The sequence below is a fragment of the Nipponia nippon genome, unplaced genomic scaffold (genome assembly GCF_047370975.1).
Source record: "Nipponia nippon isolate SJK-2023a ecotype South Korea unplaced genomic scaffold, ASM4737097v1 scaffold_8, whole genome shotgun sequence".
NCBI lineage: Eukaryota > Metazoa > Chordata > Aves > Pelecaniformes > Threskiornithidae > Nipponia > Nipponia nippon.
Window position 1 is genome coordinate 39,726,102 of NW_028262402.1, and position 26,746 is coordinate 39,752,847.

The window sequence follows — 26,746 nt, forward strand, 5'->3', positions numbered from 1 at the left end:
AGCTGAGGGAAACACCACATGTTATTATGTGCCGTTGACTGTAATTTTCTGATCAGTCTGTTTATTTTTAGGATGCTTCTTAACAAACTCTTTTTAATTCCTTAGAACCAGAATTAGCATGCCACATAACTTTTAAAAACTATGCTAAAAACTAAAACACAGATTGAGAAGTTTAGGTCAACAAAGGGTTTTTTGCTGATCAAAAGTAATGAAATCCCAAAGTTCTTATATCCAGTCTGCCTAGTTTTCTTCCTTCCAAATGGAGTTATGGCAGACAAAGGCTTTCTTGGATCTTACTTTTTGACAGTCAAGTAGGCTGCCAAATGTACATATTAATGGGACTTGTGACCTTTCATTCATTTATAGAAACACAAGATACATTTTCATAATACCATCTTCTTTTTCATGCCTGCATAGATATAACCAGATAATGCAGTGAAACATTCACATCAGGTGACGCTTATTTAGCACCACATCTAGAGCAAATCCTCCCACCCTGTTTATAAGTGTATGACATATAAAGAACAGATAACATACCTCTTCACACAGATCAATAAGATATTTTTACTAATAATTTGACACCGAGACTAGGTTAAGTACCTAAGGGACTGCAGATGTTTCACACACTAAAAAAGCTTTCCAACTTGATGGGCTGTGTACACTTCAGACGCTACAAAACAACTGTTTCTTTCCATAGCCTCTGCTTTCTGTAGCATTTATTTCACTTACTGAGATTTCTCCAAGACATATACAGGGGCTCCCCTGGCTCTTGGTGGAGGTTGATATTGTCCCACAGAAGATGGATGTATACTAGCTTGCTATCTTGAGCAAGAGATGTCAAAGGAAGCTAAAAAACATGAGGAAAGGGAAAAAGTTTTTAAAACATCAGTACAGTCTTATTTAAAAAAATGCTATTTTGCTCATTTTGCAAACAAATAAATGTTTACTTTGTTTATCTTGAATCCAACAAACAGGAACAGCTGATGTCTTCTCAAGGAAACTGTACTCAACCAGAGCAGTCACAAGTACTGCAACATTTAATTGCCTTTTCTAGGTTAGCCTCATGTATGAAGACCATTCAGGTTTCTACAGACATCTGAAGAAAATATTTATGAGTGTGTATCCAAAAATACTTTTTGTGCACCAAACACATTACTTGATTTGTACTACTTATCATGCCATACCTTGGTATTTTCTGACCTGATTAAGATTTGGTACGCATGTCTATGTGTTGGTCTTCCCAACAAGCAGAAAGAATCTGCATTTGCATACAAATATGAACCATTTATTTCCATTAAAAATACATGGCACTCAAAATAATAGTTCCATAATTATTTTATAAAATTAAGTGGTTCTGGAATCACTAATACAGTAAGAATTAGTGGGCAAGAAAAATTTACCACTAGTGTGTCAATCTGAAGTACTGATTATAAGATATTATTTCCCATCTTGTGGTTTTCCCTGCTTATGCATTGTATTTTTCCAGTATGCTTTAGATTTCATTAGTATTGGTCTTCAGCTGCATTTCTTGGAAAATTGTTCTTGGTTCTAGGTGTTTTTTTTGGGGGGGGAAAATTAAGGGAGAGAATTTTAAAACTAAAGTGCATACAAGTAGATACGAAAATACTACTTTTTTGCGTGCATCATATACAAATACCTATTGCATTTGTTACTTACATACACAAATCATATAGGTTTCAGAAAAACATCTGCTCCTTAAAACAGGAAAAGCAAAATACTCAAAAGATAGCACCCATTCTACATTCTGTTGTTCTATTCATACAGTTATGAACTTAGTCTGAATAGCAAAAACTATTAGTGGAAAAGAACAAAAAATATTGACCAATAACTTAAAAAGTTTATATACTGAGGTATGTAACCCACACCAAATGGATTACAGTGTATTGCAATTTGTGCGTTCTCCGCGGACACGTCTTGCTTCCTTCTGTACATCAGCCTTCTCTTTAATGAACATTACTCTCTGGCTTTTTAAAAGAGAACAGCTTGACTAGAATTTGAATGCTTTTTCACTCATCTTCCTTCAAGATTCCTTGCGGAAAACAAACCTTTCTACTTGTATTATAAAAACAGGAATCTAGATCCAAGCTACTACAATTACTTACCCACTTTTCTTGAACCAAACTCTCAAATTTAGCTTACTCTAGTATCTGCAGTTCTACTATGAGGAAGCCACTTACCTGCACTCCATCATTACAGTGTTCAGATGTTAGAATGAGTCCAGGTAAGTTGCTAGGTAGATCCAACCGTCGGAAATACCAAACCAGGTTCCAGAAAATTATGGGGTGTTGATTGATGAATTTGGATGTATGAATTACTTGTTCTCCCTCGTTTTCCAACAGTGATTCAAGCTCCTTACGCAGTACCAAAGGGCTCAAGTAGGGTACAGATACAGGGAGAGGGTTAGGTCTTTTTATTAAAGGATCCTAAAACCAAAACAACACACACAAAAGAAAAATTGTTTGGTTTTGGTTCTTTTTTTTTTTTTTTCCCCACAAAATCAAAGATTTTTCTTCCAGAAATACTCTTCAGGATTACTCGCCCTGAAAATCCCCCATTGCAGAGTTACTTTTGATATTTGGAAGAAGCCTCTGGAAGTACTGAACAGACAATAAATTTAACAGCATCAGCAGTTTTGACTGTTTATTAACTTTAAGTGTTTCTTAACTTTAAAGAACAATCACCTAAGCTCTCTCTATTATGTAAAAAAGAGAAAATGCTAATTTGTTATAACTTGTTATTGATTGTGCAGTTTCAAGCTATCTAAGCTGGTACTAAGCCAGTGGTGATGGAGATTGCAGAAAAATGTCAGTAATTACGTTAGCTGTGGAATTGAATCATATGTTCACATGTCAAGACAGTTTCTTGCCAATAAAAAGCACCAGGAGAGAGGAGAAACACTTTGTTTCACATGCAAGAATAATGTAATAGTCTCAATGCTGCCTCTTACCTTCTCCCATCTACTCAACAGGTAAGCCTAACAGAATATAGAGGAGGAGTGTGAGTAAATGCATGGAAAAGGAACAAACTTACACTCTTGCAACAGTGTGTTGTTTGCTCCATTGTGTTTCGTCTGCTGTAGAAGCTGGATTATTTTTAAAATAAACTTCCAGTTTTAGAAAGACAAAGACTAGCTTCATTCTGCTAGAGAGAACATTTCAAAACAAGCAGCACCGTTTGTACAATGTACTGAAAGAGCAAGTTTAGATTAACTGAACCAAGATTTTTTTTTTTGTCATAAGAACACGAAAATATGGTTGGCCATTCCCGTTCTCCAAATGGACAAGAATGCTAGCAGTGGAACATTATTCATTAAGTTCACTGCATTCAATATTTTGCTGTTAATTGAACATGCACCTTCTAGACTTACCACAACTTCTTGCAGACTATTTGGAAGGCTAACTGTTGAAATCCCATGGGATGGTCTCTGGGAAAGATCAATGTTTTGCAGTGGACCTCCAACACTGTGGCTCCGAGTCAAGGACACTCCCCTTTTTGGTGGATTATTGGTAGATGTCTTCATGGTTACGGGATCTGTACTCTGTTCTTCTGCCACATCACTGTTTGGATTTTAGAAGAGAATATGCTAATATGAAACTATTCAGCATTCCTGTGGCAACAGGAAGGAAGCACAGAAAGGCTGCCAAGTCAGTATCCCAAATCAAGTTTCTCTATTAATAACGAATCATATTTGCCCAGTTACCTCCACAGTTTAGGGAAAACAAAGCAAAATGCCTCTCAGAACAGTATATGCATCCCTTCAGAAAAGCAGCTAGGTCTAACCTAAAGACATGAATCTGAAAGCATTGCAGTTCTGTATAGGTACCGTTGCTCTGGTACAGCTTTACCTTGCTTAGAAAAACAGCAATGTACCTTTTTTTCAACACACAGAGAGTATCTTATTCTGACTATGCTAATTTTTACTTCCTCTTCCCTTTACGTGTACTTTCTGTAAATGTCATAAGCAGAGCAAAAATAGTATAGAAAACAATTTATAAGTTGCATGCTAATATAACTGAAAAAATAAAATTGTAAGTGTCAAACTCATCCAACAAGATAATTTAAGCAAACTCCTATTACAGGCTTGTCAAATTTAATGCATGCAATCAAGCCACTTGCAGATCTGGGAATATTCATTTTGTGCCCCTTACAACGGAAACAATGGATAAAAACAATTCAACTCCAATATAGAAGAAAAAACATCAAGTGAAACAGGAAGTGCCTGATTCCAAATAATCTGCCAAGAGAGGCAAGAGATTAATTTAGAGGTGACCTTCACTCTGAAGTTTGACTTTAGTTAAAAATATATAACATCAAATTTAGGAGATTAACGTAAGCAATACCACCTTTCATTTTTAGAGTATCAAGACTAACTACATTGATTTAAATTTTAATAGTCTGACACAGGCATTAGCTCATTAGCTCACAGGCATTGATATTCAAGAATTCCAAACTGAATAATGATTAAAAAAACCTCCTATTACAATAAAATGTCAACAAATCCCAGCAAAAAGATCACAATTCTTAGCAGTGCTATTTCAGTTCTTCCCTCTTCCAAAATGATACCCTCTCCTTCATGCTTGTTTCCTCAAACTGTTTCAAAAGTGGTATTGTTTTTCTGAGTTTCAGTTTTACATCAGTATTATTATCTAGAATGCATGCTCAGTAGAAGTGTTGAGTGCCCCGAGAGCTTTCTCTCAAAAAAAAAAAAAAAGAGTGTTCCAGCAAATGGACTTATTTTTCCCCATAATGCAGTGTCCTTCTTGTTAAATTCTAAACACAAGGAAATGAGAAGTAATGCTTAAATTTCTGTGTGTCTTTAAAAGCTGAGTGTTTCAACAATACTGAGTAGAAGTTTTACCTATTACTCAATAGCAGATGGACCTGAAGATTTATTTCTATAGTTGTATCTCTAAAACCCACTCATTTAGTGGAACCAGCTTACTTCCATTTGATAAAAGCATGCTTAAAACATGCAAAAAGAATGAGAGGAAACAGACAAATTAGTTGTACTTCTCCACCCTAATTAGTACATAAGCCAACCTTCACTTTAGAAGTAGTGGAGAAATACTGGTAGTGTTGATACATTTCTCACAGAACGAACAACCGTTTTACCTACCTCTGCTCAGCTGCAGAGCCAGTTTCTTCAGCTATGGTGTGGCTGGACTGTGGGTGATCTGAAAAACTGATCAAGTCAGCAACAGCTGGACTGGACAACAGTTTCTGCTCCAGGGGATCCATGGTTGACGGAAGGGTACCACTCTGTAAACTATCTCCTGAGGTACTTTGCTTCAGGAAAAAGCTAAGTTACAACATGAATGGGAGGGGAGAGAAATACAAAGGTTAAGATGTAAGCATAAAGTCATTTAAAAAGTCATTATTTGCTACATTTACTTTCAAAAAGTATCAAAAATAAGGAAACACAACATTAAAAACTTTGACAACAGGACACAAACTTCATCCTACTCTCTCCACTGTAACTTATATAGGCAGAGTAAACAAACACATACAGAGATTTGATTGCAAAATAAGAAATCCTATGCTGGACATAAGTGATTACAAGTGACCTTAGTTTGTCATGGTTCCCAATCAGCGACAATATATCAATAGCTGACACATCACTGAAAATGGTTGTTATTGTAATGTGACATTACGGACTAGAAGACCATACACCATTATAGGCACAAGATAACAGGCACGTGTCTTGCTTTGCTAAGGATTTTTAAGTACGCACTCTACAGATGTTCAGTTTCAGCATTAGAGAACAATAATGGAAGCTCTGATTCACAGCAATAACCACTACAGTGAGAATCCATTTTAAATTACCTTAAAATAAATTCCAGCCTTCACAATGCAATTAAAAGAGGTAAAAATAGTAAGCGGAGAAGCTTAAACTGGCAAACTACTGGAGAAACAATAAGCTGGAGCATCTGTAACTAAAAGCTGTTAATAAATTTAATTTGGGAGAATTTCTTTGTTGACAGATTTAAAAACTGTTTCATATGCTTTTAAAAAGTTCATGATCCATTAGCTTTGTTTTAATAGCTAAACAAAATGAAAACAGATTTATACCTTCTGTACAGTTATGCTTACAAAGAAAATATGAAAAGAAAAAGCGGTAAAAAGGCAACCAGTTCTTTGCTTTTTGGCTGTTTTACAATGAAACTCAACAGTTTACATGACTTATAATTTCCTTCAGTACAATCGTGACCGTTGAACACGCAGTGACATTCTTGTGAAAATCTAGACAAAAATACTGGGATATATAACTAGGATCCTTTTGTGAAAGAACATAACCACAGACAAGTGCAAAGGCAGAAAGAGAGTATCTATAAAACCCACTAACCTTGCAGAGCCACGTAGGTCTTTAAATTCAACGTTAAGTAAAGGCAGGAAGGTACTTTTACAGAAAGGACAGGTAGTGTTCAAGTTTGAATCATCTGCTGTCCATCCAGCCATAATTTCTTCATCATAAACCAAAGCACCACAAGCTCTACATTGAGAGCAGCTTGACATCAATACCTAGAACAGCAAAGAATGAGTATTATCAGTCTTGTTTCAGGGTTCTTTTATAATTGGCTTTATAGGCTTAGGAGTTTAACAGGAGTTTGTAGGCACAGGAGTTTAACAGGTATCAGAATGCCAGCTGGGAGGCATGAGTTCATCACTACTTACTCACCATACTCAGAGTTATCTTGTCCACGTAACTTTTACCTATGAAATGCAAATACTAATAATTTATTTTTGTTAGGTATTTTGAGACCTGGAAGAAGCACTATCCTGAAATGCTACTAACCTAGCATTTGCAATTGCTTGCTCCTATGAAGCCCCCAGCTTATATGAATTGTTCTGAATTGTATAAGTAAATGCATGTCTACTTCTCCAAAAAAGGGAAAAAAAACAAACCAAACCAACCAAACACAAAAGAAACCTTTATAGTGGTGTGGTGGGTTGACCTTTGCTGGATGCCAGGTGCCCACCAAGCCGCTCTATCACTCCACCTCCTCAACTGGACAGGGGGAGAAAAATATGACAAAAGGCTTGTGGGTCAAGATAAGGACAGGTAGATCACTCAGCAATTACTGCCACAGGCAGAACAGACTCAGCTAGGGGAAATCAATTTATTGCCAATCAAAAGTCAGAGTAGGGTAATGAGAAATAAAAACTAGATCTTAAAACACCTTCTGCCCAGCCTTGCCTTCTTTCTGGGCTCAACTTCACTCTCAACTTCTCTACCTCCTCCCCCCAAGTGGCACAGGGGCACGCGGAATGGGGGTTGTGGTCAGTTCATCACACATTGTCTGTGCCAACTCCTTCCTCCTCACTCTCTTCCCCTGCTTCAGTGTGGGGTCCCATCCACAGGAGACAGTCCTCCATGAACTTCTCGAATGTGGGTCCTTTCCACGGGCTGCAGTTCTTCATGAACTGCTCCAGCATGTGTCCTTTCCACGTGTCCTTTCCATGGGTGCAGTCCTTCAGGAACAGACTGCTCCAGCATGGGTCCCCCACAGGGTCAAAAGTCCTGCCAGCAAACCTTCTCCAGCAAGGGCTCCTCTTCATGGGGTCACAGCTTCCTTCAGAAGCATCCATCTCCTCCACTATGGACCTCCATGGGCTGCAGGGGAACAATCTGCTTCACCATGGTCTTTACCAGGGGCTGCAGGGGAATCTCTGCTCCGGCTCCTGGAGCACCTCCTCCCCTCGTTCTTCACTGACCTTGGTGTCTGCAGGGCTGTTTCTCTCATATATTCTCACTCCTCTTCTCCAGTCGCTGTTGCACAGCAAGTTTTTTCCCCTCCTCTTAAATACGTTATCACAGAGGCACTACCACCATTGCTGAATGGCTCAGCTTTGGCCAGTGGCAGGTCCATCTTGAAGCCAGCTGGAAGTGGCTCTGTCAGACACGGGGGAAGCTTCTGGTGTCTTCTCACAGAAGGCACCCCTGTAGTCTCTCTGCTACCAAAACCTTGCCACACAAACCCAATACAAGTGGAAAAAACAGAAAGTTGGTTTTTACCTAATAAAAGTCTCATCACTAAAGTAGATTGAAGACTAGAGAAAAGATGGTAAAAAATAATCCTGTACTAACTGAAGAATGGTCTATAATCCTTATTTTTTAGGCTTCCTCTGACTTCATTGTTTCACTCTCACAGGAAAAAAAAACAAAAACCCACCACCAAACACAGCATATAATATATTTTGGATCTAATATATTTTAGATATTTGCCCAATGGCAACATTTTTCTTTCTATCCTATGCCCCTTATATAATGCAGTGCAGAAGTTTGACAAACCTAGATCTCCAGAAGATCAAACATAAAAGAAAATTACATGGGACCTAGCAAAATATCACTACAGCTGAAAGAAAAGCAACCAAGGCAAACACAGTGACCATTGCCTACGTATCTGAAGTCTGAAAGCATCTACAACTGATACAGAGAGGCATCTGTAACTGAAACAGAAAGGCACGCTAAATCATTGTGCTGGGTTTGGCTGCGATAGAGTTAATTTTCTTCATAGCAATCTTTATAGTGCTATGTTTTAGACTGGTGACCAACTCCGTGTTGATAACACACCAATGTTTTAGCTATTGCTGAACAGTGCCTTACACACCATCGTGGCCTTTTCTTTCTCATTCTGTCCCCAACCCTGTGTGTGTGTGTCTGTGTGTGTGTCTGTGTGTGTGTGCTGACTGATTGCCTTTTTATCACTTGTTTTTTGTTGTCCCCGCCTCCTGCTTTTTTTTTTCCCCCCAATTCACTCATTAAAATGTCTACATTTTGACCTTCAAGCTTTTTTTCCTTGCTTCTGCCCTTCTGATTTGTTACCCCATCCTGATGAGGGGGGAGTAAGCAAGTGCCTGGGTGAGAGCTTAGCTGCTGGCTGTGGTCAACCCACCACAATTATTTAATAACAACACAATTTTCATAAAGGGGGGGAAAAAAACAAAGCTTGAAAGGAAAAAAAAAAAAAAATCTTGTTTCCTCACTAATTTCTGTCTCACTTCAACTTTTGACCCTTTCCTCAATTGTCTCTTCTCTCTATATATGAGAGATACATAAAAGCATTTAACATACTTTTCTTTTTTAAAACTACTGTCACACCCTGGGCTAAAAGTATCAAGCATTTTTGCAGTAGAAACATGGAAAAAAATTGTTTTGAAAAATCCATCCACAATCCAACTAAACAGGTAATTAATGCATACAGTAATAATGAATAATAAGATCTTTCATCTGTGAGTTTATTAATCTTACCTCCATTGCATAGTTCTGGAAAATGCTGGATAAACTAGTATTATGTGAAGAGCTGTGCTCTGACTTCTCAGAATCTAGAACTTTCATACTTCTTGGGAATGAAACTTCACCTGTACAGAAAGAGTAATTTGGGTCTTGTATTCAAGGAAAGCGAAATTAATCCATTCCCAAAGAAAATAATTTCTCTTTGACCAAGATAGAAAATTGTACCAGAATATCTCCAAAGATATATGTAGCTCTAACTTCAGTGGTATTATAATTACAATATAGATAAATATCATTTTTGTGATTAACATTTCAAAGTTATTTTTGTTTAACACAATGTATCACAGACTGGTAAAAGGAAAAAAGCATTAGTGAATAAAATCTGAAAATACAAAGAAAGAATAAAGAATGGCAAAGAGCCGTAAGATTGCTCAATATATATACTCGAAAAAATTGTTAAAGATTTCTTGAATGATACATCCATATGTAAATAGCAAACAGAAGGACAGTACCAGGCAAGACACATAATACCAAATATGCCATTACTGTGCTTAAGTTTTCCCTGGCTAACATTGCAGTAAAACAAATAATCTTCTTTCGGTAAGGCTGTATTTTAGGGTTATGAGCTTTGCCCAGGAAAAGGGAAAAAGAAGTTGGGATATATTTACCAGAAGGAAATGGTTGGAATCAGTTTTAGGAAGCAAAACTGTCAGCATTAATTCCTCTGACAAGCCCAGTCAAACTTTCCTATTCAAAAAATCACTAGCAGAGTCCCCTCATCATAAAGAAGGCTTCTCTGCTTCTTCAGATAAAGTTTATGTTTGTGAACAAATTTTACATATTCTGTTGATGGCTGCCACTCTTTATAATTAGTTCTTATAACCCTCCTAACTAACTGGAACTAGAGGATATCTCATCAAGATTCTGCTAGACACGGCCAGCTTATGTCCAGTCTGCAAGATAGTTCTTCTCTTGATGCAGACGGCTTTACGATATTTGCATCATTGAAGTATTGCAAAGAGAGAGAAACCAAAGACCCAGCTGGTTCAGCAACACATCGTCTTCTCAAAATAAGAATCAAATCTAATTGAATCAAATCTGAAATGAAAATGATTAGATTTACTTCCTCCAGTTTTAGAACTGGGGTGGTGGTGGTGGTGGTGGTGAAGGACAATTTAGCAATAGGCATATATTTATCAATTACCTTCATAACTGTAATTCAACTACGCATCCAATACGTCCTATTCCACAGTAAAGCTGATGCATTTTTTTTGTATGTGTTGCTTTGTTTTTTTGTGGGCTTGGGGCTGCGGGGTTGGTTTTGTTGGTTGGTTTGTTTGTTTTCAGTTTGTGGGGTTTTTTGCCCCCCTCAAAAGATCTGCCTCTGTTAGTTATGCAACTATTTGGGGCTCTTGAACACCGCTCTGCTTTTCTGTATTGATATTTCAAGAACTTTCAGGGTATTATGACTTTACACATGAATGAGCAGGTGTTCCTGGCTATAACTAATTAGGAATCATCCTATCACATACACAGAGGAAATATTTTTACAGTTAAATCCCTGTATTTTCTATCAACTTTTTATACACTCAAAGAGAGAAGCATTTGCTATTTGCTAACGCAAGAGAAGAACATAGATTGGAAGTACAAATTTGTTTGTACTTGTCTTAAGGACTTGAAATAATTTCAGATTACCATAGCTTCCACTGTTATGAATGATTTCACACATAAGAGTTTTCCCTGGCTGTTGTATTATAAACAAGTTATGAGAGGGAAACAAACAAACAAACAAACAAACAAATCTCACCTGCACTGTAATGCTGTCTTCCTGCATCTCCACTGCTACTGCTACTGCCAAGACTAGTAGTGCTTTGGGCAAGCTCATTCGTAATCAGCCCTGGGACTCCAGTTCTTGATGACAGATTATCTCCTAAAATATTATCTTCAAAGCCAGCAGGGAAGTTAAAGTCTGGTCGATTGTTTTCTTCCTTTAAAAGACGAATAAGAAAAAAAGCATTTTTGAGTACTTCCAGATCCATTATTTGACTTCCATCTTTATCCTAATAAATAAATAAGTAAACTAGAAGATTAAGATGAAATCCTGATGTAAAAAATTTATTAGATGCAAGATAAATCTACGCAACCCCAAAAAGAGCAGATATTGGACAAACCAGAAGGATATTAGAAAAATGAAAAGCTTTAGCAGTGAAAATACTTAGCTGAGGAGCAAACTGAGTGACAAAGCAACAGGGATATAAACTTCTTCATTACAGGAGAAACAGGAAAAATGATGCAGAAATTGTGATTTGGCAGACATTACACAAAATGAAGAATTATCAGAAAAAGGTCTGAGTTAAAGTCATATTTTCAGAGTCGAAGACAGGAATGAAACATACCGGCTGAAATGATGCAGCAATAACACACTAGTCACTAAGACACAGCATGCAACAAAGTATAATAATTAGCATATTAAAAAAGGGAAGCTGCAGAAATAAAAAAGGGAGAGAATCAAAAGATCCTGAAGCAAATTAAAATAAGTCACATTAAGGGGGTTATGATGTGCCATTAAACAAAATTCTACAGAATAGCTCAGTATAACAGAAAGGGACACAGGAAAACCTAGGTCACAGGAAAAAAATTCAGGAAAAAGCAAACCAGTGAGTATTCATTGTCACAGGCAAAATCTGGTTAAAAAAAATTAAGAAAAAATTTTTTTTGTTTGTTTAATAGAAAGGACCCTATTAGTAACATCAGTTAAATTTGTTTCACGGAGAAATAAAGCCAAACACCTATCTCCCCCTTCCCCACCTTTTATGGAGGTTGGGGAAAGAAGGGAGAATTTGAAAAAGGAAACAAAAAGCTATCTTAACAGCTTGAAGAAGGGAGACGAAAGAGCCTTAAAGCCGAACACCAGATCAAGGGATTAACTGGATCAAGCAGAGGCCTTTCTAAGACAGAAAACTACATTTGGAGGCACAATAACAAGACATATATGGAAAGGAGGAAGTTACAATATTCATCCCTCCATCTCCTTTTTCATTTATGTCATTACACTCCGAAATGTTTTACTCTGAAAAAGACTGTCAATCAAGTGTGCTTACGCAAGAACCATAACATTTAGCTTCCAAATTCCTGATGAGTGAATTTACTAGATCTTAGGCTGCCCTTTATGACTTTCAACTTTAATCCTCACCAACCTGACTTCTTAGGTTGGTGATTTGTTTTCATAACCTTTTCTTAGTTTTTCAAAATAAGACAGGCAGTATGACATCATTTAAGATGACATAATTTTGTTCTTACCAGGGTTTCTTGGTGCAGTTTCTTTACATATAAATAGATGAATAAATAAATAGGGGGGGAATGTTGAGAACAAAAAGTCAAAGTTTAAGTTTACTGCATCAAGACTGTTTAATTTGCTTTTGTCTGAAAAGTGTTTTTTTAATGACAGAGGAAAACTCCACCATACATAAAATACAATTTTTATGAGCTAATAAAAGTGAATACTTAATAAAAAACACCATCTTGTAAAGCAATCTTTTGGACACAGAAGTTACCCCTCTAACTTCGTCTCCCCAAATTTTTCATATTGAAAAACACTTGCCTCATCATCTGAGTAACTATATGCTGAAGTTACAACTCCCCACATCTTACTCGCCACATTGGCAGCCTGCTTCATGCCTGATTTCAGAACATCCATTTTTGGTCCAGACAGTATGTTGTCTAACTTCAGACTGGATAAAGTTGTTACAACAGATCCTAACGAGCCATGTGGAGAAGAACGACCCAGTCCTGTCAAAGATGAAGACCGCTCCTTTTGAACTCGTGGATGGGTTTGTTGCTTTGGTCGTCCAGTGAATGTTTTGGATCTAGAGACAGAAGGACTTCTCTGGTTTTCGTAAGACTTGGGGGGTGGCAGGACGGAATCCAAAGGCAGGCTTGACCTCCTTTCTTGTGAGTGACCAAATGTACCAGAGGCTTCGGCTTCCCTGTCTGGCTTGTGCAGTTCCATGCTGGGAAACTTGCTACCCAATGGGTTCTTCAGATTCATATAGCTCTCTATTTCATCTGCTAAATTACGTGCTGCAACTGGTGATACCAACTTTTCCTCAGGTTCTGGATGCCTTGGTGGCATGCCATCAGTAGCCAGCAAAGACAAAGGGTCCAAGCCTACTTCAACATCTTCCCTTTCAATAGGCTTAACCACTCCATAAAAGCTATTCCTTTTAGTAGTGGCATCTTTGGATTCTGTTTTCTGGTTTTTGGACTCAGTTGACTGTTCAAGGTTCATGTCTTCCACTGTGGTCATGTTTTCATCTCTTCCATTCTCAAGATGCTCTTTCCCTTCCCCAGGTTCTTCCAGCACTGGTGAAGACCTGTGCTCCAATTCCCAGTCACTTTCAGTCACACAACTCCACATGCCACTTACGCCAGAAACCTGCTGGTCAACGACACTGTCAAAGCTGTGGGATTTATTCACATGACAAGGTGAAGTTTTGGCCCCAGATAAAGCTGCTGTTAGGATCTTGGCATCTGCTCCCATCATTATTGCTATTTCTTTAGAATGCAAGTCCAAGCTGCCTTTTTTCAGCAGCATTCCTGCTCTGCTTTCACTGCTGAAACTGCAGCTTCTCTCTGAAAACAGTTTCTGCCTCTTCTGTCCTTTTTCACTTGTTTTCTTAGGAGAAACATCACCAAAGACTACATCTTCAACTGAATCCTGAGTTATGAACAGTGGGCTAGAACCAGTTTCTAAAAGAGAAAAGGCATTAATATGGTATCCGTACCCACCAAAAATGTTCATTTCCTGAAATGATGCGAGATCTCCTTATAGTGAGAAGACTGGGAGCACCACAATCTCAAGTTATCCATTAAGAAGTTACACGAGTATTATCAAGTTATTTTAATGGCTGCAAAGGCATCCTGCAGATCAAAAGTCATCCACTCTTTGACTCCTTGAAGTCAAAGCCTTTTATGGCTTCTACCTCCCTTCCCTGTGCCAACACCCAGCAGAGAGTAGGTACTACATCAACGAACTAAAGGAAAGTACGATTATAGGTAAAGATTGCTCTATTTTTTTCCAGAGCTATATTCACAGGTCTATACATCAAACTCCATAGTTCATTCTGATTCTGAAAAAAACCCCAAACTATTGTGTGTGTCCGCACAACACAGAGCATTACTTCATTTATGACACAGCCATATTTAGAAGAAGCTACTTAAATTTAGCATGTGGAAGACAAACTAATCTTATAAATATTCCCATTTCCTCAGGGGAATTGGGAATACTTACTGCCTAGAAAGCTGTATTAGCTAGGCAAAAACCTCCATAAGTATGGGAATTCTACTATATTAGGCTCCCAACAGAGGACCTGATGTACCATATCCACTGCTGGAGGATGTTTGAGTCTCACATTGATGCTGCTTCTTGACTAGTAATCAGCTCTCATAATTGCCAGAAAGGCACTGGGCAACTTCTTGCCTGAGACTCAATTCTTTGTTATCAAGCTACGCTGACTATGTTGCCTTAGTCAAGGACAGGCACAAAGGCAGAAGAAAAATGAGCCCCAAGATGTGGCTTTTATATATCTGTAAGTCTTCCTCATCATAAAGCTCCATATATGTAAATAAATTTTGTATGGCACGAAGACAGCATGCATTGTTCCCAGGTTATACATTGGCAATGTAAGCCACAGTCATAAAGAGACTTGTCCAAGGTCAGTGAGGTTTAGGTGACAAAATCAAGAGTAGAGACCCTACTTCTCTTGGTGGTTCAGTACGTTACTGAAGCACTCTCAGTGCGGGACAGGGAAAAAATCTTGATTTCAATCTATTCAACAGTGATTTTCAACCTTAGAATCCACAGGTTCCTTTTAAGTCACCTCCAAAGGATAATGGTGGAATGCAGATGTTGTGCGAGATATCTGCACCTCGAATAGAAATTTTTTTTCTTTTCATAGCATGAAAAAGATTGCAAGACACTATACCACAACAAGATTAGGACTTCAGCAAGCTCTGTTTCACCCAGTGACTCACCACCACTGCTTTTCCTTCCACTGCTATCAAAAATGCCAGATGGAACTTTCACAATACTGTTACCCCAAGCAGGTGGGTCTGTTGGACTATGAGTTTCCATATTCAGCTGTTGCTTTTCATCAGATTTCTCAGTACAAACCTCTACAAGAAAGATAATGTGAACTTTAGTTAATTTAACTAAATAATTTCATTTGCACTGTTATGGAAAATACAAACTCAAACACTGCTCCCTTATGTAATTACAACCTAAAGGATCAGTCCTACTAGGTACTGAGCATTTCCTGAAAATAATACCCAGACAGATGACAGTACACAGTATTATGCAGAGAGTGCTTAGCTGTTCACAAGGTTAAAGTATATGCCAATTTCTTCCATTGGTATTTTTCAACTAACGAAAGTACAGCAGGAACAGCAGTTCTCAGATTTTCATGCAGGGCTGTTTATCTAATGACACCTTTAGAAGCCCTAATTCACATTACAGATCTCGTAACACAGATATGAAACAGATTCAGTAATGGAAAAGACAAAATACAGAAAAACTAAGGACAAAATCTGGATACAAGACACAAGATGACCATATTTTCTACAGCTGGGAAGGGTCTGTAGGAAAAAGTAGTGCCTTTTATTAGGTCAACTGGTACAGCTAAAAAAATACTCAAGTTTTCAATACACAAATGAGAGGAATGGAATACAAAACAGCGTGCCCCAGCATTTGTCCAATTTTTCCATCTATATTAAATTAGTCTAATAATAGGCTATTTCTACCTATACGTATTCCACTGGTATTATCTAGGGCACAGAAGTAGTCCACCAGATTTCATGCAGTCATATTTTGGCCTTGGCAACATTATGAATGCAATACATTAAGTATTTGTAGTAGTCTAACACATGAAGCAGATTTATTACAAAAAGGTTTCATCAATGTAAACATGCATACTTAACCTCCTATTAGGTCTTCCACTTTAGAAGAAATATCTTTGTCTACTTGTGTTTCAGTTGCATGAAGACTATTCCCATCATCTCTTAAAAGTTCATCCTTGGATCCGTACCCCTGGTCTGACTGACCACCTATTTAAAGGAATACAAACACATGCCTCAGATTTGGGTTTTTTTCCTGAATTTGTTTTTCAATAAGAAAATAAAAGAACTGAAATTAATTTGTTTCACATTTTGTTTCACCAGAAAAGTTCATAGTAAGATCACCAAAATGCCTAATCTGTGCACAGATCTATTTGGTGATGGTGACAGCAGAGATAATGAGGCTATAAAATCCAAATTTATTTTTCTAATTATTATACGGAATACAAGTTATTCCTCCAGGAACACTATCGTGACCAACTACTTTTAACACACTATATTTCCTTTCATTCCTTTCCCTTCTCATTAGCATGAAATATTTCGTTGGTGGGCAGGCTAAATTCTCAAATGCATCTACAAAAGAAATTTAGACAAGCACAACAGCAACTGAGCAAGCTTCTAACAATGAATACATCCCTGAAAAGAACTGTACCGTAAACTGTCTTACATCTTTGTGCTGTAGTGCAAAGTATAAAATGTAATAGAAAAAAAGTAAAAGTCTAAACATTTTTTAAAAGTCTGTTCCTCCACGATACCAGTTAAACTTGACAGCTGTAACTCATTCTTAAAAACACGAATTAAAAAAAAGAGTAACAAAAAGAAGAAAGGAAGGAAAAAAAAAAAGGGGGGAAAAAAAGTTTACAGTAGTCCAAAAAGTCTGCCATAGGAAACAATCCAGAAAGACACTCTTTTCTTTGTTATTTTTATCTGAAGTGCTGCTGCATATGCAAAACTAGAAAAATATTATATGGGACATAACCCACAGCAACATGTTAAACAAGATTATTTATATGCCTTAGAGTACCTGTTAGAATACATGACAGTATTTAAAAAGATCAAAGTGTAAGTAAGTTACCGAGTGTGAAAGGTATTAGGAAGTTCCATAAAACTTGAGTGACAGACATAATTTATCTACAATACATATTACTGCTATTTATTTTACCAACAAAGTGCAAATATGTAAAAAAGACTTAAATTTAAAAGTTTGAGCAGTCATCAGTCATTACGTTTGGCTACTATATTAAAAACCTTTTATAGAAAAAAGTAAGTTCTGACATTCTTTGGTCTTTATTTTCTCTCTATCATCATTTCAATAATGTTACCATCCCTGCTTTGCACAGAAAACACCCTATCAATAAATGGGTGAATTACCTGCAGAAGTAACATTCAAGGGTAGAAATAATGCACACGTGCATCCAAGGCTTCACACCATATAAGTCTGCACCCCACACCGTGATAGCCAAGGACAAATGCGGCACCCGAGAGACAGCAAAGAGCAAAAAGCAGAGCAACAGAGAGCAGAGAGAAGGGAAGTTCAGTAATCTAGGCAGGCATATCAGATGAAGCACAGGAATCAGACTCAAAGTTCTCTTTACAGAAGGGCTCAAGATATTAAAAACATAAAGAGTGAGCAAGAACCATTTGTACATTAAGTTTTGAAGTACACAAAGAAAGGAAGTTTAGTTGAGACTGTGCACAGGTAGGATGTAATCAGTACTAAAGGAGATATGAACAACCATTAATTTTATCTTGTCATCTCAAGTGATTAACTTCCCGTACACTCTTTTTACTCCAGTTTGTCTAGAAGAGTGCACACCATGTTTAAGGCAGAGTTTTTCTCCAGCTTATCACCTGTTTTTTCATTCCCAGAGTCTCTCAAAGACTGTATGACAAGGTTCTGATAATTTCTGTATTTATTTCCAAGTTTAGCAACAACTATTAAGAAGCCTGAATATGGCCTTTAAAAGCATAGTTTACTATAACCAAACATGACATACTAATTCCAGGAATGCTAATTAGGCCCTTCTGGATTACCATCAAGGAGCAACATTTTAAAGTTAGCTTCTAATCACCTCAGCAACTTTCCCTCCTTTCCTTTAATGCAGAGAAAGGTTTTACTCACACAGACTATAATTTCTATGAATAAATAACAATATGCAAAAATTGAACGGACTCATGTCAGAGGCTTCATACCTTTTCTGAAGATTAGCACAAAAAGCAAGGTTCATGAGACCACAGCAACACATTTATTTTAACATAATGGTACTTCTGCTACGGTTCACTCTGAACTAAAGAAGCAGCATGATCTGTGGTAAAGGAGTAATATTCAACAACAGTGTATTTCTTTTTCTTTTCATAGTTTAACTCCATGCTTCACTCTCTACAGCCTCAAGAGGGGAAGATGGTGGTTGTGGAGGGGAAATCAACAGGAGACTAGAAAATTTAGCCTTTTGGGGGACTGTTAGTAGTGAAACCCAGCAGAATCTAGTACCTGTGCTAGAGTGATTATCAATGGAATCAAGCCTGACTAAGTCACTGACGAAGAGAGTGTGCTCCCCACTGTTAGCATCATTAGAACTATCCACGCTACCATGGCTCACCATGTCCCCATCACTTCCACCCGTGGTACTCCGCAGAGCTAAAGACATGAACGAGAGCTGGTTAGTGAGAGAGGATTTAACTTTTCAGGTTTTTAAACAAATCTAACCTCTTCAGACAACACCAAATACTTTTGCTTGCACATATAAAATAAGAATATGAAATTCTAGCAACAGAATTCAGACAATTATTCTTCAGTGTGCAGAAGACATGCTAAGACTGTTTCAAGCATCAAGTTAGCAATTATCAATTTTCATACACTTAAGGAAAAGTTTTCCACTTGTAAAAGCCACAAAGTTAGCTGCAATCCCTCAGAAAGCATGTCATGCTCTTGTTCAGCAGAAATAAACCCATTTCAACTAACTTATTACCTGATGTCACAGGTACTCGTGGGCTCTGCGTTGATTTCTTTAAGCACTGCCTAAATTGTGCTGTGCCACGAACTACATTTCGTACCTTTGTCCACAGGAATATGCCACTGCGGTTACTGCTAGGCCAAGGAGACTCTAAAACCGCCTACAGAAAGAGACATTACGATAACAAAAACAGTAAGAAAGTTACACTAAGAAACACAGTATAGTGAGAAACTTTTCTTTCCATACTTGAAAAAGGCATTTTCTGTCAACCATGTGAAGAAGAACAAATATCTGAGTTTTTATGAGCTGTTCCCTTTTATGAGCTGTTCCCTTTTATCCCACAGCTCTGGATACAATAGCTGAGTAACAATGAAAAATGGATCAAGATTTCTTTAAGCAAATAAAGTGGGTTTTGCTCTTATTTATATACTTCAGTAGCAACAAAAGACCATAGTAGCACCTCTTTTCCTATTACTTTTCATAGTTTATTTTACTAAGAAGTTTCATCAGCTTATTACAGGAAATTGGAAGCAAGGAAAAGAGGGGAATGCTACTTCAACTAGCCTAATTCCAGCCTTCATTCATCTTGGATCCTGCTACCTTAAAGGATACAACTAGGAACAGATGGTTTTGACATGGAAGCACTAGACAGGTTCCAAAACTTGCAAATGGAAACACTATAAATATATATTTCAACAGAAGTTTTGGTTAGCCAAACAGCACAGGAATGTAAACTTAACAGTGTAAAACCACACAGTGTAGATCCAGTGAACCGTAAACATGTCCAAAACGATTGCTTGCCCAACAGAATCAGCAAATCCAAGTGAAGAGCTGTAAAAAACAATCTTCAAACATGCTACAGGAACAAGGGGAGTGACAACAGCAAGAGAGACATTGGTCCAGCATCCCTCATCAAGACTCCTCTTACCTTATTGTAATAACCATAGGTAATGGCATTTGGCTGTATTCCAGCATTTTTCATTTCAAAGAGGACTCTCACGGCTTGAACAGGTTGACCCCACAGTCCACAGAGCTGCATTACAACTCTGTAGCAGACCTGACAAGATACAGAAATGCAGAAATGGACTGATGACAAGGATTTTGAAACTGCTTAAGCTCTTCCCTAATTTCCAACTTCTACACATGTAAAAGGGAGAGCCACGTGAGAGCAGCTACTCAGTACATAACACTCAACAGCCAGAAGAGGGAGCAAAAATTAAACAGGAAACCACACGAGCTGAAATAACATCACCAGTCACATTTTTGAGAATGCTGAATTTTTTTCCACTTGGTTCTTCTGTTTGCGAAATAAAGGAGGGAAGGAAACACCCACGCAAAAAGCAGGATAACTTGCTGCTGCATGCCTGTGAATACTACTGAAAGAATGGTATGCTGCACACAAAACCATTATCCCTTCAGTACAGGAAGGGTGCAAATCATTAATTCAAAGTGCATTTAAAAAACAGGGATATTCAAGAACTCCCTTCTTGAAGAAGTCTGGGAGAAGACTAGCAACACTAAGTTGGAGTACTTGACCCAGCTGACACTACGCTGGTGATGAAAAAGGAAATTAATTTCCGGTTGCCCTAGCTGAGCAGACTTCTTTGAGATCATTTCAAGGTGGCTTTAAAACAGGTCAAACTGAAAGTATGCTTAACCTGGTGGTGGCTGTGAAACACACTATATTTGCACCTTGTCTTCTATTCCATGTTTATGGTAACAGTTTTTAGTTCACACTTGCCTCATCTAGTGGTTCCACATCAGTTTTCCTCATTTTAATTAGGACATCGTATGCCTGCTGCAGTGCTTTGACCTTGGGATGTGCAACTCTGATGTAGGCTGGCAGACAAATAAACCATAGGCTGTAACTATGACTGAAGAGACACTTAGCCCACTGTGGGGGGCTTACGTAATATTTCTTGGCTAACTTATGGGCTGTTTTTATCTCCTGTAAGGGTGAAACAAAACAAAAAAGCAGACAAAAGATGTAACATCCTGAATCTAGAAGCCATCACTAACTCAGATACTGGCTTCTTAAAAGTAAGCATTTAATACAAAAGGACAAACAGTCAACTGCAACTCCCTTCTTACCACTCTCTTACTAAGGCTCTCTGGAAGCAAAAACTAGTATCAGAATTAATCCTCTTTTTTTTTCTTCCCCATTCAAGCATTAATTTTTATTTCCTTTTGTTTTATATTACAGTCTAAAGCTCAAAAGTGGGTTTTACAATATACTGTAATCTCAGATGTTAATTTGTTTATTTGTTACCTTCTGTTTCTTTCTTTCACAAGTGTTGATTCTCAATAGTTACAGAAGACCTAACCTCTAACAACATTAACTCATAGTAAAAATACGTAGTGGCAATTTTACCAAAAAACTTCATATCTTCCAGTGTTCACACAGTGATTACAGTAAGATTCATCTGACCTGTTTTGTCCTCTTTGCCATAAGTGCTGGACTATTTGAAATGCTGCTTCCAGCTGGGTGTCTGCTGAAGGAGAGCTTGAGTTCCTGTGGCCTGTCAAAGAGCTTGAAATCCAGTCGTGGGAAGTTTTTATAGCTATATAAATGATTTAAAATAAATAAATAACTAAAAACAGAAAATAAAAGAAAAGTTTTTCACATACGTGCTGATAGCAAGAAAGCCATACAAAGCCAACTTGCATGCAAAGAGCTGACAAACAGAATAAAGAACTGGCTGGGGGGGGGGGGGGGGGGAGGGAAGGAAAGAAGATAGCAAGATCCTCTTTAGTCTTATTCACAAAGATATCACAAGAACATGCCTTGGACATTAAATCTCCATAGACAATGGGAACAAGAACCAGACTGCCATCCATATCACGAAGGTCAGGGAAGCACAGATGACGATTAACAAGGACAACAGTTGGCAAGAGAACCTTCATGACCTCCAAGAGAGACAGGAAGAAAAAAATCATAGTGTCTGAAACTCCACATTTCCTACACGGGGCTGAAAAACACTGAATGAAAGAAGTCTGAAAAGTGGAGTGGATGTTTTGTTTTTTTGATTCATCAGCTGCAGATAAATAGTACTGGGCAGATCCATTACCCACCCCCTGTGGGTACGTTCCCACTGTGAAACAAAGTGCACTGCAGTTGCTACAAAATACACATAAATGGCTCAAACAGGAAGAAAGACACCGAATACATGTAGAGAAGTATTACTATAAAGTTGGCAAGAAGTTACTGAAAAATTAAAACCAAAATCTACATGCCCTCAAACATACGCACACAGAAAACACTGACTTCTAGAGCTTCAGAAACTTACCAGAATCCGGGCAGTTCATATATTTTTATAGCTGAACATTATGTTAAGGCAAGTCTTGCACCAAGATGGAACATGTGCCCTGCTTAACATCATATGCATTCTAGTTTCACCACATGTGGCTGTTTAACTTGTACCTGTATTTTGGCACTCGATCCTGTCCATCATCAGTGGGAGGTTCTGGTGGCATTATAAACACTGTGTGTTCACTTTTTTGTGACTCATCAAGCTCAATCAACCGTGTATCTTCAACAGAATCTACATCAACCTGAAAACAGAGTTTGTACTCTAAGTACAGAGTTTGGCTTTGGGATAAAATGTCATTTTTAACATAAATTATGTTAGTATATGTAAAAATATATTTAATATACACTGTATTTGATTATATAGAAAAAAATAAAACAGATATCCCTAAACATTCTGAAGGACAAAGTACCTTCTCTCCTTTTTCTGTTCCTTTATCTGGAAATAGCTGGGAAAAAAGAAAAAAAAAAAAATTAGAGTTTCTTCTCAACTGAAAAAAAATCCTGAATACTTCTATTAAAGCTGTGTCATTTACTGAAATATTACATAAGAAACACTTAATTTTGCTATTACTGTAGAAGCAATTAATCTTTTTTTCAAATACTTCTTTTGCTGAAAGTAAGAAAATGCAGTAATCGGCATGCTTTCAATCTGTTGACATCATCTACTAAATACAAAATCCTAAATCTATCAAAGGAAAGTGCTTTCATTTAGTTTAATTGAAAGTAACTGCTGTTTTGCAGATATTTTCAATATGACAATTTAAGTATGCAACACATTAACAACCTGCCGTAATATCAAATTATTAACAATATCAAACAAAGTATACTCTAGATGCATACCCCATACTCAGCAGAAAGAAAAATAAAGGCAAAGAAACTTTTAAACACTTATTTGGTGGTCTGTTTACAAGTGTTAATTTCATCAGAATCAATATTGAATCAAAGACTCATTCTGTAAGAACTTGGTAGGAAAATGAAGGTTCTGTCCAGAAAGAATCATATATAAACACCTCTAAAAATACATATATAATTCTCTAGCTCTTAATTTTTATATTGTGAACTTGGCATGTTACAGATGAAGCTATGAACTCAATAACCCATCTAGACCAGAACCATGCTGAAGACACTTTGTTTCAAAAAACAAGAATGGGTTACAGCAATCTTTCTCATATAAAATACAGGCAACGAAAGGTGATCTTATCTACATAAATCAGTTTTGACCACAAGTGGAGCACTAGGCATGTTTTTGTGTTTTAAGTTTAAATTGTGTGAAAAAGAGCAACAATGCAGATGACCATTGGTAGATAATTCCACATCAGAGGGAGGGTGATTAACATTTAAAGGGAAGACACTGACGGCATTGTGCTAAAGTGTCAGGTACTGGTATTTCTCACATTATCTTATAGCTTGGCATCCTACAGGGCTTTAATGAAAGTTTCCTGCATCAAAAAAGAAAATTATGACCATGCAAGAAGACGAAGGAAGAAAATGACTCAGCACTAACCACTAAGAACTCCAGTCCCTCAAAACAGTTGCTGCAGAGGGTATCTACCTTTACAACTAAAAACCACGACAATGAACAGAAGCATATAATTTAATAGTATTGCTACATGTTTTTCACCTTTTCTATGCAGTCATCAAAAAATGCCAAGCCAGTATCCTTGTCACTCACAAAACTGCACTCTTCAATAAAGCGGCTGAATATCTGCGTTTTGGTGAGATGTGTGTAGAACTTTGTATAGGCACGGTCTCTGCTTTTTAAAAATCCTGGTTATAAAAAGGAACACACAACTAAATACCAGTTACAAGTTCCATAAGAAATGAACATATAAAGCGTCAAAGTGCTAATACATAAAGTATTGACTTTATTGATAAAAACAACTACTTATCACTAATTGCATTCTGAAGATTAAAAACCAGCATTTTTTCAATAATTATTTTTCACCATAGATAACAATACTTGGCAAGCAATCACCCCCATGTAATCTGCTCACTGCGTTTGTTGACTTTTTGTGCAAGAAAAAGGAGATGATGACCTTGTACAAAAGCAGAAGTATCTAATAGTTAAAACAATACTAAAATAAAAATTATGTTATCCTAAGAGGTGATGGGCCTGAAAATATTAAGACTTTCCAAACCTTTGACTAAAAATCTCTTCTCAAATCTCTCTTCCAGTAATTTAAAAAAAAATTAAAAGAAGAAAAAAAATCAAACACGCCCCCCCCCCCCCAGAAAAAAGCCAACACCAAAACACCACCACCACCATATACAAAACAAAAACACCTGTGACATTTTATCTAGCATTCAACTCATGAACAGATCCGAAAAGTTAGGTGATGAGGAAAATAGGACGACCTTTGCTGACTATTGTTTTGTTATGTTTCTGATCTCTGCCCTGTTCTCTATTATCTTCCCATTTATATCAAGAACATTACTTTGTTCTTCACTACTGAGCTTTTGGCATCTTTGCTCTGTACAAATTGAGAAATATTCTTTCATTCCCAAGAGCAGCCCCTATGGAATATACCACGCAGAGAGGGCATCATGCTGCTGAAAGACCGCTTTTCTAATACCAGAGCTATTGCAAAATTGCAGTTCTATGTGCATATATCCACGTTCTAATCAACTTTGAATAGTTTAACTTTATACAATTGCAATTTTAAATATTGCCACGAATTGTACAACCAAAGGGAACTTTGACCTTTTAAAGTTAAGCAGCTCCTCAACCCTAAAGTTGTAACACTGCCAATGCTATCAGCAGCTGGTTTGCCTCACCCTCACCTTGATGATCAAACAAGGAATCAGCAGCAGTTGCTTTATTTGAAGGCGCCTGCGTGATTGGCTTGAGGAATGTTCTGTAACCCTTTAAAATAGATGCCATGAAACGGAGAAAAGCTTCCTGGATCTCCATCTCGAGTTCTATCATCTTCTTCTGCCAGGAGAAATCTGCCTCAATAGGAGTCATCTCCACTGCAGAGCCTTCTTGAGTTTTCCTGTGAACTGGCAAGGAGCAACACATACAATCCTATATTAAAATTCAGTGCATTCAAACAGGTAACTTTTGCAAGATGCTGAAGACAGGTTTTTCTTTTTTCTACTTGCCCATATTCAGAACTAACAAACACTAGAAATCCTGTGATTTTACTGTGAAGTAAAGGCTATCTGAAAAAAGAAAATATAGAAAATTGAGGCAACAACACCTACCTCTTAATTAATATACTTTTCTGTTTCCGTAATTTACAGATTTTGTGTATCTTGCATATCTATGAGGCTATCATTGTCTCCTTCTCCATAATGATGCAACCTAACATACTCTGAACCAGCTTACCTTAAACAGCCTATCTACATTCAGAAAGAAGCAATAACTGAGAACTGTTGGGTCAGCTACAACTTTGCTCTTACCTGTCCACGTCATTAGGCTGAAGATGGTCAGTTTTTCTTTCTTTTGACAAAATATTTTTGTAGAATATTTAAAAACATTTTGTAGCAAATTAATTTTTGTAGAAAACTCATTATCTGAGATATTTAACAGGATCTGCACAATAGCTGAGATTTTCAACATTATTTTACTCATATCCCTATTTTCTCTATTATTTTTGGTCAGACCTGTAAATATTGTTTCAGGTCAAGATCCAAATGTGTTTCAGCTGAATCTTTATTTAAATATAATTTAATCATGAGTAAAGGCTAAAAAAAAAAAGCTTAAATTTTAAGAAGTCACAGCAAAGAAAACAAAAGTCTAAACAAATAATTCACACCACATACAATAGAAGGAAGTCCTTGTATTTATATACCAATTACAATTTAAGACTTGTAGGTGTGTATCAGAAAATTCAGTAGTTCTCTTTGAATATTTACTTTCCCCACTTTAGGCAGTTTCTGTTCTTACCCCTTCCCATTTTATTTTATATATTTCACCTGCTGCCAGCTGTGGGTGCAGTTTCTTTAAGGTGCTGAGCAGACTTTTACATGGCTTCTTAGGAAACTGCTTCCAGTTGGTGCTCTTCTTATCATCTGATCTAAAACACAGGGGAGGGGAAAAAAAGGATATATGAAATACAGACGATATAAAAAAGAATAGCTTCCACAGCCCTGAGGTGCTTCATTTTCAGAACGTAGTAACTAAAAGAAAGAAGTTATTTTGAAAAGAAATCTTATCAGTGTCCCTATTTGTCAAAAATAAAAAAATGGGAGTGACATAACTCAGAATTTCATTTCCTCAGATACAGAACAGCGTCAATTGAGTTATGAGTAGTTTTCTGCAGTCTGTAAAGAGGATCTGCATTAAGATTTGATTTAGACTTTTTAGCTGAAGTTTCACTTAGCTGATTTCCC

The 26,746-nt window shown here is 37.2% G+C and overlaps 1 protein-coding gene across 4 annotated transcripts in view; it reads right to left on the reverse strand.

The window, feature by feature from the left end:
• Positions 1-26,746, reverse strand: part of DENND4C (DENN domain containing 4C) — an 84,615-nt gene that overhangs the window by 16,596 nt on the left and 41,273 nt on the right. For 3 of the 4 annotated variants that reach the window (XM_087741681.1, XM_087741680.1, XM_087741679.1), the window contains 20 exons: positions 26,330-26,430; positions 25,193-25,411; positions 24,033-24,178; positions 22,822-22,857; positions 22,523-22,653; positions 21,530-21,662; positions 20,843-21,049; positions 20,030-20,158; positions 19,117-19,261; positions 18,639-18,785; positions 16,232-16,357; positions 15,290-15,430; positions 12,858-14,005; positions 11,064-11,244; positions 9,272-9,381; positions 6,365-6,540; positions 5,138-5,320; positions 3,389-3,578; positions 2,199-2,444; positions 730-847 (listed from right to left, as the gene is read on the reverse strand). In XM_087741681.1, coding sequence (XP_087597807.1) covers positions 730-847; positions 2,199-2,444; positions 3,389-3,578; positions 5,138-5,320; positions 6,365-6,540; positions 9,272-9,381; positions 11,064-11,244; positions 12,858-14,005; positions 15,290-15,430; positions 16,232-16,357; positions 18,639-18,785; positions 19,117-19,261; positions 20,030-20,158; positions 20,843-21,049; positions 21,530-21,662; positions 22,523-22,653; positions 22,822-22,857; positions 24,033-24,178; positions 25,193-25,411; positions 26,330-26,430 — 4,013 coding nt within the window. The remainder of the gene's footprint in view (positions 1-729; positions 848-2,198; positions 2,445-3,388; positions 3,579-5,137; positions 5,321-6,364; positions 6,541-9,271; positions 9,382-11,063; positions 11,245-12,857; positions 14,006-15,289; positions 15,431-16,231; positions 16,358-18,638; positions 18,786-19,116; positions 19,262-20,029; positions 20,159-20,842; positions 21,050-21,529; positions 21,663-22,522; positions 22,654-22,821; positions 22,858-24,032; positions 24,179-25,192; positions 25,412-26,329; positions 26,431-26,746) is intronic. The other variant, XM_087741682.1, reaches the window with a different exon arrangement.